Below are 17,443 nucleotides of genomic sequence, written 5' to 3'. Positions count from 1 at the left end.
ATTTAATACAATTTGGAATAAGGCTGTAACCTAACAAAATGTGGAAAAAGTGAAGCGCTGTGAATACTTTCCGGATGCACTGTACATCACTCTAGGTCATGGTATTGATTTACCAAGAAGGGATATAACCTCTTATTATATATACCTCACTCCACTTAACATTGCACCATCTGGTAAACGACTTATTGAGCCTTAAGAGGTGTCTAATACATTATCTATTCATCGTTACTGTGATTAGCCCTCTAACTAATCACTGTTTTAACCACAGTGTTCAGAGCGCCATCTGGCGTCCTCAAGGCACCATTAACGCACAATTTACAATAAGGTAAATAAAAGAGTTTAGAGTCTGCAGTGTGGAACCATTTTACAGTGAAACATGAAAACAGACCATAATATCTGTACCTATACAAAACTAGAACCGCTCACTTTTCTTTGCTTTTAAACCAGCATGGTTGAGTACTTTCAAAACAAGTGAAGGCTAACGCTAATGCTAAAACACACACTCTATAGAAACCCAAATCACAGAACATTCACCCAATATAAACCAGCTATCTCACATTAGAAGACCAAAAACAACAGATATCAGTGTGTACCCCTACACACAGTGACTTGTCTGCAGTATTTTAAAGGTGCTGGGAGCTGATTGGTCTGGGAGGTGTGTCAGGCTGGATTATAAGATATTAAACACACCATAAAACAGTATTATCATTATAATCATTATAGAAACTGATACTAAAAACACCTGATTGAACTCAGTTAGTCAATCTGTTCACCAAGTCTGCTTGAGCAGGCAAATCATCAGTGTTTGTTGAACTCCGGTCCTCCAGAACAAGAATTCCTTACCCGCTATGAGGACAATACCAAAGTTTCAGGCATGGTAGGCCAACACGCTGTGTGCCATACGCCAGTGGAACACCGGGACCTCTAAAAAAAGACCCTGGCATTGTCTACGCCACCACCAGCATGGAGGACCTTGGCACAAAGCCGCCTTAACTCAAACTAAGCTTGGCAGCAATGGTAGCTGAGATCTAGCATAGGCAGCAAGCAGCTCTGACCTTCCAGCAAGGGCTTCTTCTGTACTCCATTAGAGCAGAGATTCATGGCCAGGAGAGCATTTACGGGAAAACGCATTAGGCCTTTGACAGGCCACGTATGGAGATAAAGTGTTAATAGTGGCTATTAATGTGAAGGGAAAGTGTGCTGGGGATTCTCCCCTCATCATCACACCTGGGACTGGATTCCCAAGAATGTAGGAATACTGTTTAAGGATAAGTTCTGTTTCCACCCAACAGAGTGACAAATCAACCCAACCCAACCTTTATTTATTGAGTGCTTTTTGTAGCTGTGCACTGTGCTGTACGCAGACTCACATTCAAGATGACTGGGAAAATACAATGGGCTAGTTTCAAGCAAAAATACTAAAGAATTAAATGTGACCCAAGTGCTGTTCTTTTAGTTTATTATGTTTAAAAAACATAAAATGTATGAATTAAAAGCAAAAAAAAAGTTCAAACCTGACAGATTAAACTGTAATTAAGGTATACAGAAATACAAAAAGAGAACCAACCAAAAAGAGGGATGGGTGAGAATAAGTCAGAAAGAGCTTGATCCTAAATAATTACTTTTTATCTATGTGCTTAATGAATTTCCCCACCCCCTCCCAAGTCCAGCCACTGGAGACTACCTCTTGTATTGCATTAACATTGCCTGAAACATTTGGCCGAAGTACTGAACACAGTTTTTCACAGGTTTTCATGATTTCATGATTTTGCTACTTTGCTACTAAAACCATTGCATAAATTAAACATACACAAACTGCCATTATTGGGTCATTCTCTCACACTAAAAATGCTTCCACACTTTCGACATGTTTGCTGCATTTACAAAGAGCACCTCACTCTGTGATTGTGTCATTATAAACATCATAATTTGGTATAATGTTATATTACTCTCGTTTCACTTATTTTGACGAACACAGAAATTGTCATTTCGTAATATTTTCACCAAACATCACCAGAAGTCAATGATACAACATGGCATGATATTAACGATGAATCAATCAAGATTGGAGTAAAATAAATGAAACTGATATTGATCTGCCTATGGTAGATATGTCATTGAAAATGAGAACAGCACAAATCTTCCTTTGGTATCAACCAGCAAAAAAGACGTAGCATGACATTTGACATTTGACTTAACTGCATGTCCTACTACGTGACTTTTGCACACGTGCACATTGCAATGAATAATTCTGATATCATATATTGTGCAGCCCTAGTATTGTGGTGCTATGTGGTTTGTTTTTAAGTTTTGTTTTTTTATTGCTGCTAGGTACACATCAGGCAATATAGAAACATTTTATAAAATGCAAAAATGTACCTGGATTAGCATAATCTATTTTTCATTTCTAATCATTTATGAAGGGTAATGAATGCAGCAAAATCCAGATATCTGCACAGAAGATGAGCAACATTAAATATCCCATGCCAACACATACTTTCTGCCAGTTCTGATATGATTCCACTACGTTTATCACCAACATCATCCAACACTAGTTTTCAAATGGGATGAAAACAACAAAAACAACCAATAGGGAGTTACAAGGTTTTTCAATGTGAGTGAAGAAATACTGGTGTCTAAATGAACTTCAATACCCAAAATACCTTGATATAAAACTCAAGACAATGCCTCATTACCTGCTCAGAGGACGGACAATATAAGGTTGTTTTAATTCTGGCTAATCATTTAAAACCCCCGTCCAGGCATTAAATGTTAATTCAGAGCAAAATCTATTTTGGGTAACAGCACCAAAGCTGTCCTAGATTAGCTCCAAGTTTACCAACTGCTGACTGGGTCTTTCACTGCGACAATTTCAATTCGAACTGAAGGTAAAATAATTCATACCTCGCAATTACAGACTGCGGCCAGCAAATTATGCAAGCAACTGCTGCAATTATAAATCCATTACCTATCACAAATCACCATGACAACCGTGTCACCCATACCCAGGGTCTGATAAACACTTGTGTTAATGCAAACATTATGCGCACAATCTCTAGCTAAGAAGGGGTGTGTGCTTTTATGGTGCGGCATCCAAAAATAGCGCCCACCAATCAGAGAGATGCCTTCCGCTGGCACGGAAAAGCTACTGATAATCTTTCAATTTCAGAAGCGCACAAGACAATGAAAGAGAAAACCTCACTGAAACGAGAGTCATAAAGCAAGGACAAACAGCAGCATGAGGACAAATACACCCCCCCCCCACTCCCCTATCCCCTCACACACCAACACCTCCAAATCCTGGCCTCAGATCAGTACAATAGGACAACCTTCCAAAACAAACTGGAATAGGAGAGACTATTGAAATTAGAGATGTCCCAGTCAGGATCTGGACCCCACCCAAGCTTAATGAGTATCCTTTGATACGATGCTCGATTCAAATTTTCAGTTCCACTGCTCCACAGCTCAATGCTCTACACCCCTTTAGTCATAAGGTTCATGCTTACCTGCTCCAGAGAGTCCTATTCTATTGGCAGTACTTGTCTAAGGGGACTAGACAAGCTATGTGTGTGTGCATTTGCACATCTATGTCAGTAATGGGTGCAATTTAAAGTACCTGAGAGCATTCAGCAGAGGGGTTGAGCACAAGTTTTTTGCTGCCGCTAATGACTATTTGTCTATCGATTTATCTATTGAGTATTTCATTGATTGGTCAATTAATGCAAATGATTATTTTTCCTCCAAAATGTTACACTGAACAATTTAACCACTGAAACATTGTATAATCCAGCCAGAAACCAAGTAAGGGTTTACATAAAAAACTGTAGGTTTAAACTGGGAACTCTAGCATGACAGTCAGCAATGCAGTGAGCCAAAAGTGTACACACACTGGCACTGTCAAGCAATGTAAAAACCCAGACTCTGTCCTTAATAATTTCTCCAAAATAGCAGGCGGAAGAATATAACATTTTAATAACATGTGCATTCTGCATCTACAAGAACAACGGGTGTACAAAGCGTTAATAAGAATGAACAGACAACAGTTACAGTGGGTTTTTTGTCGGTTCATCGTCCAGAATAGCACCTGTGTGTTTTCTCCTCAGGTGATCGCGCTAGTGCTGCTGTGGCATGCAACTGAAACTTTCCCCAGCGTACAAGCCACCTTTTTGGTTTGAGCTTATTTCAGATACACAAACAAACATGAAAGTTGGGTTGGTGTGCCATGGCTGTTTGTGTTTGTTCGCTACGTACCGACTAAAACTCAGCTCACGTTTTCCTGGTAATGATAGCGACCAGCTCGGATGCCGCTGTTTAGCTTGTTTTTCGCTGTTTTTTCAGTTGCATTACTGGAGTTTTGCCATCTTATATGAGGTGAAGCTAACGTTTTTTAAAAACCTAGTGGTGCTGCTCCGGTGCAAGCCGCGTGAAAAAGATACAACCAGGTTTGTCTTCATTTTCCAGTTTTTTTATTTAGTGATTTGGAAAGTTTTTAATACCCACTGGAGGAGCCCTGATACAGGCACTCAAATACAGCCTAAATATGGTGTGGTGCAGCGGCCAAACACTTTTTTTTCACGTGAGGCGACGTCTGTCTGGAAAAAAATACAGATATGTGAATCCGGACAGGTCTAGAATTATCATACCATCGCTGAGTTCAGTGGAAAACAGTAGGTAATTCAGCTTGCAATTTTCCCAGAGGACTAAGGAGAAAAAACAGACATGGTTGATCCGTACGGGAATAAACTTACAGAGGAGAGAATTACCTCAGGACCCCGATGTCAACTTAATCTTGTCTAAATAGGGCTTAAAACATACAAGTCTTCATCATTCTCCATTTTTCTACTAATAAAGACCTGCGCTTTGTTCAGTGGTCTTTGACCAGTGTGCCACCAACGGTTATTTTTAAGGACATTCTAGAGCAACTGCCAACATCAGGATGTTGGGGTTTGTGTCAGAATGTTTGGTCGGTATGCTCGGGCCTTTAGAGGGGAACCACTCTGGTTCAGCAAGTTTCGAAGCATTAATGTTAGCAATGCAATGCATACAAGCGATAACCGAATGAATGCACGATTTTAGCACGATTACATTGGAAATACAGCATGTGTTTCCTGTCACTGAAAATCACCTCAAACACTGTCTGCAGTGACTAGTTATTTCCCAGTAAGTTAAGGGTGATCAGCTTATATTGACCCAGGCTCAGAGTTTATAAAGCTTTGCAGCGTTTGCAGTTTTAAGCTCATCTTAAATAGTAGAGAGTGTGTTCATGTGATGCTTGCTCTACCTTTTTTTTTTTAGAGAAATTTGATCAGCTTCATCTATCAAATCTTCATACTGAAGATTATAGCTGAATGGATCACTTAAATGCAGAACAAGTAATGCTCATTATTTTATCATCTATTGAAATAACAAGATACTGAGCAAACATTCACTGAAATCATAAGTACTTTTTAACCAGTTTATGTGTAATTACGCTTCATAAAATAGTTAAAGGGTCACGAACAAGCACGACTTCTACAAGATAGGTCTGAAAGTTTGGGCATGAAATTTGGCCTAAAATATTGTCTGTGCACTAATTTCAGGTAAAATCAGGTCAAATAAATAGTGTTTTGGCAAAACGTGGTTATTTTGACCATGATGCTGCCATTGCAAATTATCGCTGTCATGCAAAAACAGTATTTTTGGTGTTTTTTGCTTTTTTACATAAATTGAGTCTGCCACTTGTTCTTTACATGAACATGAAACTATAGAAATGCTCCAAAATGGATGTCTTTCTTTTGATGACATTAGTTTCTTTTTTCTGCATTTTCTGCACATAACTGAAAATGTGCCTGAATGGCAGAAAATGCTCATTTATCGCAACAAAACATACAAAATAGGTATTATTGTTATTAGTTGTTTCTTCCCAAATCAAGGGTATTAAAATAGAGTTGATCCTGCTTTTGTTGGAGTAACTGTCTCTACTGTCCAGGGAAGGCTTTTTCCTAGATTTTGCAATATTGCTGTATCTATTTGATCTATTTGCATTTAGCGACATCAGGATGTTGGATGATCACCACCCCACCTTATCCCTAACTCCCCAACTCATCGCAAAAGTATTGGATGGAGCACCATCCATCATTCCAGAGAACACAGTTTCACTGCTCCACAGCTCAATGCTGAGAGGGCTTTATAAATCTTCACTCCACACCTGGCATTTTTAGGAAAAATGTATATGTAGTATAAAAAAAACACCACCAAATGCATAAAATCTGAGTAAAACAAAAGAAAACGTTTTTTTTATTAGAACATAATTAGAACAGTAAGATCTGAAGTCTACCACCAATCTTTACATGTAAACTATACATTAAAAATCTATACTGTGTTTTTGGGAATATATACAGTATTACAAGCAATAATATCCCCCTTTAGACAGCCTAAAAGTGTTATTACAATAATAATGCACCTTAGCGTGTAATAAGCCTTGCTGTGTTAAGGGGGTAGCATTACCGTCAGCATAAAGGAAGTGTGTGGGCAGTGAAGGTTACAACTTTTGATTTGGACATGTTAATTTACGTACAGAAAGTATAAAGTATAATAAATAGTATAATGAGACTTTACAAACAAAACAAAACTCAATCTTCAACCAATAGGGGGTGCACCAGCCAAGTGTGGAACAGGAAAAGTGTCATTTATTGTTAAAAATGGCTTTTGTTGGTAAAATAATAATAATAGTTTTAACCAAATGCTACAAGAATGTATTTAAAAATGTTTGTAGATTTAAAATCTGTACTTGGAAAAACATTAGGGTTATAACTACTGAAGCTCTGGACCGATGGGTAGGACAGACTTGCTGTGTATCTTGCTCTTCAGAAAATACCACAACACGTTTATTAACTACTACTTAACACTTTTAATCGACAGTTGACATATTGTGCTTTATTGCATTTAAGTAAAGAGGACTAATTTGTGGTCTATTGATTCCAAGCAACATAGCAATTTAAAATCACAGTCTAACAAATACAGGGCAGAATCGTAGACAGCTGTGCCACGTCACACAGGGTCAATTCCACCTGCTAGTCTAACGCATAGTGCTACTAGTGCTGGGAAGGTAAAGGCTAGTGCATTCTTCCTCTGAGACACATTAGGCACCACTGCATCTTTTTGAACACAATGGCACTGGACAGCTCAACACACTTGGAGGACAACGCTAACTGCTAATTCTGTTAGATCAGCTAACAGATGCCCACGTTGGTTAGTATGAAGCTGAGTGATGGGAGGAAAAGCGAGGCCAATTATGCTCTACTGGACTCCCGGGCACAGATGGATGTTACCATGGATCAAACTTGAGATCTCTAGTACAGTGTTCTGTAAGTACTGTCAATATCCACAATATGTTTAGAAAAGCATAGTGCCATGTAATTTATCATGATAACAATAGCATGCAATATGGACAAAAGTATTGGGCCACCTGTTCATTCAAGGGTACTATCCTAATTTTCTTGGGGTAACTGTGTCTACTGTCCAGGGACAGCTTTCCAATAGGTTCATGGTTATCTGCTCCAGTGAGTCAGATTCTATTGCCAATACTTCTCTACAAGGACTAGACAGACACACTGTGTCAGGTGCAAGTTAAAGTAACTGAATGCATTCATTAGACGGGGTGTCCACAAACATTTGGACATATACGTTATTGTAATAATGCCCTTCTATTCTAAAACACCTGGATGTTTGGAGAGTCAGCTTTTGTGGTGCTGCTCCATTCGTCTCCTGCTCTACTCTGCTCTGCTGCAAGAATGTTAACTGAACAGCAGGTTGGTTTAGCCGAAAGCTATGCTCATAGCAAAAAGGGTGGTTCTTTGAGTCTTAAAGAACCATTGGCTTTACTAAAGAACCCTTTAAAACTCTTTACACCCTTTTTAAAGGTGTACCTGATTAAAGATATCTAGCTAAACCTGAAGAAAATGTCATGCCCCCATAACACCCCCCCTGCTCCATTTTTTATGTTTACAGAGCACCTATTCATCTTCTTTAAGTCTTCAGTTATTGAGGGCACGCATCACTGATCACTTTATCCCCCCGGCTGAGGGTGGTGGTCATGTGCTTGGCAGAGTTTGGAGCATGCAGCCAACTCCAGCCAGCAAAACCTACACTTAGTCCTACAGTTACTGGAGCATAAGGCACACAGTTTGGGCCCTGATGTTAAATGATCAGACATGTTTAAATATTTTTTTTTATATTTTTTATTTGTAATTGTCTTTTTTTTTCAAATAATTGAGAAAGATTCGTACATTTGTAATGATTTGCATAAAACATGAATGTCACCGTTCCATCCCTTTACATATATTAGAAATGAAGCCAAAATTGCCCGCCATGTTGTCAAATTTGCAACCAGAGTCTGGGCAGGAAAGACCAGAGAGGTGGAGACAGACATGCCTACTCATTTGGTAGACCTGCCCCTCCCAGAACAAAGTGTCAGACCGCCTTCATTGAGTTTACAGCGCAGCCTAAAAGCGAATTGTTCCACTGGATACACATGTTTTAACAGTAAAAGTGCGATTTACATTTCCATCAAATTAAAGCACCGGAGCTCAGCTCTTTTTGCAACTAAGATGGAAAATAAAAATGTGCCAATATTAGCACAGGGAAAACGAACTGTTGGGATAAGACTCTGGAGATGGGAAGACAGTTTGGAGGGGACAAATGAGGGAAAATGGCCTGTTTTGTTACTGAAACAGATGGGGATGGGTAGAGCAACACATAGACCTGTAATGGCTTTACTTTTGAGAAACATTAAGATGTCCATGCTTTTCTATGGTCACTGACAAATACAAATGTGAACTTTTCCATTTACTTCCAGCATCAACAATTTGGTTTGTGCACAACCCAGCAAATGTTACAACTTACCCCATAGGCGGGGTTATTTGTGACAAATGGAGGGGTTAGCTGTAGGTACAGTAAATAAATGCAAAACACGATTCATTTAATACAATAACATAACCATTACATAAAGCAGCTAATAGTTCTACAAGGACACTTTTACAAAAGCAATGGTTCATTATCTAGAACCTTGACAACTCAAAAGCTATTTGAATTCTTATTTGCATAGGTTCAATGATAGTTCTCCATCATGGTTGCATAGGGGTCCTGCTACTGTTAGAGAGTCAAATATCCCTTTTAGTACTATACTTATGGCTAAGAGTGTACAATATATTCTATCTGACTTGTCTTTACTGCTCTGTGCTTAATGGTTGTACAGTTATTGTATATTGTATAGTACATTTTAGATGTGCATTACACAATATAGGAGATATGGGCATGGGAATGGGACTACTAATTCACACTCCCCTACCATTAATTTATTCTATTAAACAGAGAAAACAGAAGCTGATTCAGTAGCAAATGTACAAAACTGAGTGGAGTATCCAGGAAGAAAATCAAGGCTGCAAGTGAATCATAAGTGAGTAATACATTTTAGCTTCCTTTGTCTTAATACTCTGATACAGCCAGAAATGGGACACAGGCAAAGCATTCCAGCAATCCGAATGAACATTCCAGCACTGGAAAAACTATTCCAGCTATATTTTTCAATTTAATTTTTTTAAATATGCCACAGAAACTTGAAAGCAATGCACCTTAAAAATACTCACATGGTTATTTCTCAATGCTCTTTTCATATTGGAATTATGCAAGATGTGCTCGGAATGTGAAGAAGGTATTCTGGCTTGCACAACAATCAGAATAACCTTCACCAGGATTGGGCAGCATTTTCTGAAATCAATGAAGCCGGATCCTTAGCCGCATAGCTTTCATATACAGCAATCTGCACTACTCCTTTCATGCTGCTCAGACTGACTGGACTGGCTCCAGCCTCCCAAGCCTCAATCATATAATCACATGATAGTAACTGCATTTTACCTACAGAAAAATAATATGAGGCTAAAAAACTGTTGCGGGTGGATCTTCTGACTTCCAATTAATTCACAGAACCAATAGCTGGCTGAAGGTGAAAAACTATGAATGTATCGATTTTATTGAGCCAAGTGCCATGGTGGTATAAAAAGCAGGCAGCTGTGGCTGGGGCCCAGCTATAAAGCCACTTCATCACATCTCCCGAGCATGGCACTAGCACCCTGGGGAGGTGAGACTGATCTGACTGTGAGATTGATGAGCCTTGTTTAAGAGCTACAGAGAACTCCCTCCATTCAAAGGCAATGTAAAAAATGCAGCATTAGAAGAGTTATTTCAGGGAAAAATCGGAAAAGAACCTGGCTTGGTATGGAGCCACCTTTAAAGGGAGTCGAGGAGATGCATCTTACAGGGGAAATATTATGTAAAATGCAGTCGTGTGAAAGCTCACACGTCCAAAATCATAAAAAAGCAGTCCAAAATTATTATCAGCGTAAGAAAGACATATCCTGTTGTTTAGCCAGAATTCTTCATTTTCCATAATCTTCCTTCAAAATGTGATGCTCCATGCCCAGTTATGAAAGATCTCCTTCTTTTTAGTGAAGTCACCATGCACCAGCTGGTGGGAAAAATAATCTTAAACAATAATTTCATTTTTTTTACTCCCCTTATCCATCACCAAGTGAAATGCTCAGCAAGCTCAGCTGTGTTTTACCTGGAAATAGGCCATGAATACATTACTGTTTCTGATTTTAATATTGAGTCTCCTGATCCAGAGTCAAGTACAGTATTATAGTGCAGCACACGTTTAAAGAAGACGACACCAGGGTTGGTCATCACATGTTGTACTCTTGCTTATGTCTCTTAACCTAATAACTGATATCTGATACTTACATGCAACAAAAGCCAGCTGCTTGTTGTGTATTAATTATGTTCTTTTTCCATTGGTATGATTTCCATTTGGTTTTGAGTCATTAACAAATGTCAAAATTGTGATTAAAGCACAGGATCTCAATTACATAATTACATATTTTGTGCAAAAGCAAGTCAAGTACTATTAAATTAACACATTGTCCAGACTGCACACTTTCTAATATAAGAGTACAGTAATTAAATTGTACATGTCAGATTAATGCATTATAACATGTGAAAGCAACATTATGTGGCATTTTAAACTTAAAATAACAGCTTCAGCAGTCTATATCCTTGCTACTCCTGTCTCTCTCTCTCTCTCTCTCTATATATATATATATATATTAGCAGATGCCCCTACAAGATATGCTAGTCCCTCAAGTGCTTTAAAATGCTAAGGTAAAATAATTTCATAAAGTTGTGAATACGCTGTATTTGTATCCCAGGCTTGTTTAATGCCAAGTGTGCAACGTGGTCTTCTTCATTTTCTTGTCTTTAAACACTGTGTTAAAACTTTACATACTGCAGTCAGACTGTGACAAACTATGGGGAAAAGATAAGGTTAACCAAACCGCCATTGTATTAAGGCTAACTAGCTTGTCGTAATGGGTAGCAAAGTAGGCTAGAGAAATAAAGAATCTAATTAGCTAATTAAAAGTTTTAATTAACATGATTAAATACCGACCCCAGATGCAATCAAACAGCTAAGACGTGTTTGGTATAAAATGTTTGCTTGTTTACTTTACAATGGGAGATGCTTGGCAAAATGTTGCCAAAAACACTTTACTTAGTCTGTCCCCATCAGCCTGAGACGTCTCTCGACCCAGTCAGAACTCATCGATGTGGTTTAGAACACAGTATGACTTACTTTAGTCCATAAAGACAAAATGAGGATGAGATAGCCAAGCATCTTCAATTGTAAATGAAAGAGACACACGTCAGATATCAAACATGCCTGTGAAACTCACTTCAGGAACTGAACTGGGGAGCAGTGATGCCCCTGCTAACTGGCGGCAGTCCAGGAGCGCTTGAGGGGTTTCGGCTGTCACATGTTCATGACTAGGTATATCATCTGGTTAAAATGTGTCTCTGAGCACACCCTGAAGTGTTCTGTGTCAATGTATTGGAATGTGGATTAAAATCATTTTGAGTGCGTTTACATCTGGATCTGGACCCTATCCACAAGGACTTGTTAACATCTGGAAATGAAAAAAAATTAATACTGGGGCTTAATATTGGTGATACCAAATATACCTGGATCAGCTCTGATAGTGATCTTTCAGGACATCCCTGATGTGAGCATTCTGAGCACAGGAAAACACCTGAAGACTGGGAGAGAGGACAGAAGTGTGTTCATGCTGGAAGCCCCCCTTCCCACCCCTCCAAAGTTGACCACAGAGATAGTGAAGCCAGGGATGTCACACGTGGCTATTGGAGGCAGCACTACATTTCAAGCAAGGGAGTACACATTGTCAACTCCATCAGAAAAGCTTATCATGCATGACTGCTTAATGGCTTGGCTGGTACACACATACAAAATAAGTCTACATAAAAGAATGAAAACCTTGGATATCACAAGAAGCACATCTGTTTTATGCGCAGAATAATATCAGACAGGGATCCAAAATGGTGTGCATGGAAGCTAATTCATATGCAAGGAAAAACTGCGTCTGGCTGATGCCAGTCTGAATCAGACAGAAGCAGAGGGGGCACTAAGACAAGGGATCTTCCACCAGACCAAAGCCCAGAGACGTGGACGAGGGCAAACCCTAATCTGGGCTAAAAGCGTCCTGTCTGAGGACTGAAAGAGAGCAGCCCCATCGTTTAGCCAGGTTGCCCCCCCCCCTCCTTCTCTCAAGTCTCCAGCAGTGTAGCACGGTCAAGCCCTTTTCCCTGCATTCAGCTAAGGCGTAGCAGCTTTAGCAGCTCAGCTCAGAAGGACAGAGAAACTCCCCACCTCCTCCTCCTCCCTTTGCCACTTTAGGCTACTCCCCTCACCTGCTATGTCGTCTTCAAAATCCAAATCGTCTTGCCCCTCTTCTTCATTGCTCAGCGATCCGGGCATCTTTACTGCATTACCCAGAGAAAAAAAAGGGGGGGGAGGAAAAAAAAAATCACATCCAAGCCAGAGCACTAAAGTCGTGGAAACTTAACCCCTTCAGAGCAGCAGCAGCCAGCGATGCAACGCCTTTCAATGAAGAAGAGGAGGAGGAAAGGACGTCCAGCGAAGGTGAGGGGTTTGAGTAAACACTTGGCACCCCCCCAAAAAGGAGGAGAAGAAGAAGATGGAAAAGAGGAAAAAGAGAAAAAGGAAAAGATGGCTGCCCTATATCGAAGCCGCCCCAAAAAACCTCTTTCCCTCCTCCATCCAAATCCTCCGCTCTGAAAATAAGAAAGAGCCAAAAATGGAACACACATGCCCAGCTTGTGACGTCTGGTCGGTTGCCATGGCGATCCATCCCATAATGATGGGGCACGACTAGTTAGTAGTGCTTTCCCTTAGTAACCAGTTGGACTAGTACACGCGCGCGCGCACACACACACTGCACACACTCTCTTGCACCAAGCTCGCGCATTCTGGAGCTTACGTGGGGGGGAAACGTGGAGGAAAGTTCTCTCGGTGTCGTTGCGGCGCCGTCGCGTGCTTGCCGTCGCCGTGCACGAGCAACATCTCTGCAACAGCCAGACCGACCCGCACGAGCGAGAGGGAGACGGAGGGATGGGGGGGGGGGGGCACACACTGCTCGTCTTTGTTTGCATCACATGCGCCCGGTTTTCCCCTCTGCACGAGACACGCAGACCGGGAGAAAGTGCCGCGTGCGTGTGTGTGTGTGTGTGTTTTGGTTGGTTTACAGGTGTCTGAGCGGCGCGAGGACGCTCATATTTGAAAGTAAGAAGCTCGTGTTGTAAAATGATTAAACAAAAAAGACTAGGTGGGGGAGGGGTGGCGGTAACGCCGTCCGTCTCGATGCAACAGATGCAAAACGCGGCCAATTAAAGCGCCGGTTAGCGCGGGGTATAATCGGCTCGCGCGTTCAGGACCACCGGAGAGTCACGAGCGCCGTTGTCAAGGTGACGGCAGCGCAGCCCGAAACAAAGAGAGGGAGGGAGGGAGAGGGAGAGAGAGAGAGAGACAGACAGAGAAAGAGAGAGAGAGAGAGGTAATAAAAGATGTATAGGGAACAAAAAGAGGAAGGAAAAACAGGGAAGAGAAGGGAAAAAGACTGGAGAGGGAATTAAAAAAGGAGGGAGGGAGAAGGAGGAGGAGGGAAAGAAGAAAGAAAGAAAAGATAGATGTGATAGGAAAGGAAAGGAAAGAATGAAAAGTAAAAAAAGAAATAGAAGGAGAAAGAAAACGGTAAAAGACAATAAATAAGAAAAGGGAGACAGGAGTGCTGGAGCGGGAAAAATAGAAGGAAGAGGGAGAAGGGACGGAGAGTTTGGGGGGAAAAGTGAGACGAGGAAAGAGAAGAGAAAGGATGTCCAAATGTTTGTGGACACCCCTTCTAATGAATGCATTCAGCTACTTTAAGTTGCACCCATTGCTGACATAGATGTGCAAATGCACACACACAGCTTATCCTCCCTGTAGAGAAGTATTGCCAATAGAATAGGACTCTCTGTAGCACATAAACATGCTAGGCATGGAAAGCTGGAATAATGGTGCTTCATTCAAACCTTTTGGGATGAGGTTGGGTGTTTGCAATTTGTTGTTTGGTGTTTGTTGGGCGTTGCTGAATGCAATCAAATCCTCACAGCAAAGCTCCAAAATCTTAAAAAAAAAAGGCTTCCCTGGACAGTATAGACTGTTAATCCAACAAAAGCAGCTTAAACTCTTTTTAATACTCTTGATTACTGACTGCCAGTCTGAAGGGTCTTCTGGACCACCAGGTAAACCAGGTAATGACTGCAGTATGATCTACCATCTGAGGAGGTTTCTGCATTTCATTTAGACACGTATCAAACATAAAGCACAAGTCCAGCTGACTGGACTAAAAGTCCTTAGCACGCCCACGAGCAGATATTTCCAGTCATGCCAGGCTCCTGTTGGCTGCAACGGGTGTGTTGTTGGGGGGGGGGGAGTCAGTATTTCAGAAGCACATTTGGTTCCATAAATAACCATTTTGGTAACAGAGTTTACAAAATGCTATGAGAAGAACGTCTAAGGTGGTGAAGAACCTTCACACTCATACGTCTCTTCACAAACATGGTTCTTCATGGAACTAAAAATGCTTCTTTGGGATAAGGTATTGCTAAAAGACCTTTTGTAGCACATTTATTGCATGAATTGTGCTACAAGTATGCAATAAAACTGTTGCATTAATAATTGGTGGCCTTTGGTTCAAATAACACCAAAAAAAGGTGTTGCTACTTCAGGTAGTTCCGGTAACTATGCATGCACGTACAGGTGGTGTGCGCAATAAGCGTAGATCTATTTTATACAACAGTTCATTCTCAAGCCGATTTGCGTAATTTTCTCAACCGTTAGCAGCGCAAGCTGATTTGAGAATCGTTTGGCTGTAGCACGTTCACTGTAGCGCTCCGCTGAACGCCGCTGCTATCAGTCATAATAAACCAAGAAGTAACTTAAATGCCCAGAGCACAAGAAAACAATAATGACCCAAAATGAACTAAAACGATTCAAACAAAACACACAACAACAGAAAGGGACCGCAGGGTGTGCAGTCAGTGAACTGAGCATATAATAATAATTTGAATAATTTGGCGGAAGGAAATGCTAGATAACATTTAAACATATTACACTGTACGTTCACGACTCAATTTGTGTATTTCTCTTTTAATCGTTTTTCTGAACTGTTGTATAAAAGTAGCTAAATAGCTAAGCTATAAATAAATAGTTTTTTAGCTTAAATAGTTAAAAGTAGCTAGCTAGCTATTTAGCTACAGACGTTTACTCAGTGTTTCAGGTATTTCAGGATTCAGGTGTGTCTGAAACCGAATAAATGCTGCCTACTCAGTCAGTACTCGAAGGCAGGAAGGTGGTTGGTCATGTCCGAATTAAATGTTTGTATAAAATACTGCCTGCTAAAGTAGCTAGCTTCAACTTAGCTAGCTATCTACCACCTTGCGAAGGCAGCGTAGATGTGTCCTTCACTGCCTTATGAATCGTCACGAGAGCTCAATCTGTACAAATGCACGGTATGTGACATTATTTAACATATTTAATTATTATTCTTTATTATATTTACAATTATGTAACATGATTGATTGTTGTTGTTGTTAGAACCGTCTGTTGATAGTCTGGTTCTGGTTCGACCTCAGTACTAGAGCTGTCCTTCCCGATCCTGCAGCCAGCTGGGGGAACTCAAAGAATGACAGAGGCAGGTCTGTACTCAAATGATTTCCCGCTTATTGGTCAGAAATGCAGAGTATACATACATTATAATAATAATAATAATAATTTGTACCCAATACACTGGGAGGGTAAGGACGAACACATGCACAACCAGAAACCGCCTCTTTTCCACCTGCCACCAAAGCATTGTCACAGGGCAACCAACGCGCCCTGAGGAAAATGCCGGGTACCCAGCTCTGATGCATCGCTCAGCAGACCCCCCTCTGCCAGCCAGCATCACACTGAAGTGATGTGGGGAGCGAGAAAGCCATCTGTCCACCTGGAGAGAGCACGGGCAGTCAGTGTATAAGCACAATGTTAGCTTTTTATGTCTTAATGATTTTGATTACGCCACCAGGCGAAAGTAGTTGTTGGTGTCCGTGTTGCTGCCTTCGAAGGTTCTGCCTTATGAAACAGTAAAGGCAGCAAGACATTGGGGCAGTTGCCCTCCGCTTCAGACATATCCCATGTTGTCTTTCTTAAGATTTGATCACTTCAGAAAAAGGATTTGTAGATATTCATTACAAAATCCTCATTCTAAGTATTATACAGCGTAGCCCTTTTTGCATCTCAGTTTTCACTAATTATACAAAACCCGTGACTACTTTTTAAAAGCTTGGTACGATAAAGTAGTGATTAAGTTTTCTTGTTTTACTTAATTTGATTGATCTTAATGTTTCACATCTTATTTATTATTAAACTATTGTCAGTTGAACCATTTGAAACATTTATTATAAATGTGTAACATCTGCTTTACATTACCCCACTGCAAATGCAACCTTGGTCTCAGTGGGTTAATTGCCATTAATCATGTATAAATAAAATAGTTTTTAAAAGCTTACCTTACCAAATGATCAGAGATTTGATAGTGAAATGTATAATTTCTTATACATTATATGAACAAAAGTATTGGGACATCAGCTCATTGTTTCTTCCAAAATCAAGAGTATTAAAAAGAGTTTATTCTGCTTTTGATGGAGTAACGGTCTCTACTGTCCAGGAAAGTCTTTTTTCAAGATTTTGGGACACTGCTGTGAGGATTTGATTGCAATCAGCAACAAGAGCATTGGTGAGGTCAGTATGGTGGACTATTACCACACAACCTCAATCTTAAAAAGCATTAGACAATCAATCATTCTAGTTCTACAATGCTGGGGGCTTCACACCTAGCACTGGGCGTGGTGCCAGTAGGTAAAGGTAAAAAAGGTAAAGGTGCACGTATTTGTCACTGTACAGTGTACACTGCACAGCAAAAGTTGTCCTCCGCATTCAGTTAACATCAAAGCTTCA

At 40.4% G+C, this 17,443-nt stretch overlaps 1 protein-coding gene across 3 annotated transcripts in view; it reads right to left on the bottom strand.

Moving 5' to 3' along the window:
- Positions 1-13,493, bottom strand: part of chd5 (chromodomain helicase DNA binding protein 5) — a 68,030-nt gene extending 54,537 nt beyond the window's left edge. For 2 of the 3 annotated variants that reach the window (XM_072666479.1, XM_072666480.1), the window contains exon 1: positions 12,796-13,493. In XM_072666479.1, coding sequence (XP_072522580.1) covers positions 12,796-12,862 — 67 coding nt within the window. In that variant the 5' untranslated portion in view covers positions 12,863-13,493. The remainder of the gene's footprint in view (positions 1-12,795) is intronic. The other variant, XM_072666478.1, reaches the window with a different exon arrangement.
- Between the last annotated feature and the right edge of the window lie 3,950 nt (positions 13,494-17,443).

The sequence above is a fragment of the Salminus brasiliensis genome, chromosome 21 (assembly GCF_030463535.1).
Source record: "Salminus brasiliensis chromosome 21, fSalBra1.hap2, whole genome shotgun sequence".
Lineage (NCBI taxonomy): Eukaryota > Metazoa > Chordata > Actinopteri > Characiformes > Bryconidae > Salminus > Salminus brasiliensis.
The sequence above is the reverse complement of the archived record's forward strand: the minus strand, read 5'-3'. Positions and strand labels throughout refer to the sequence as shown.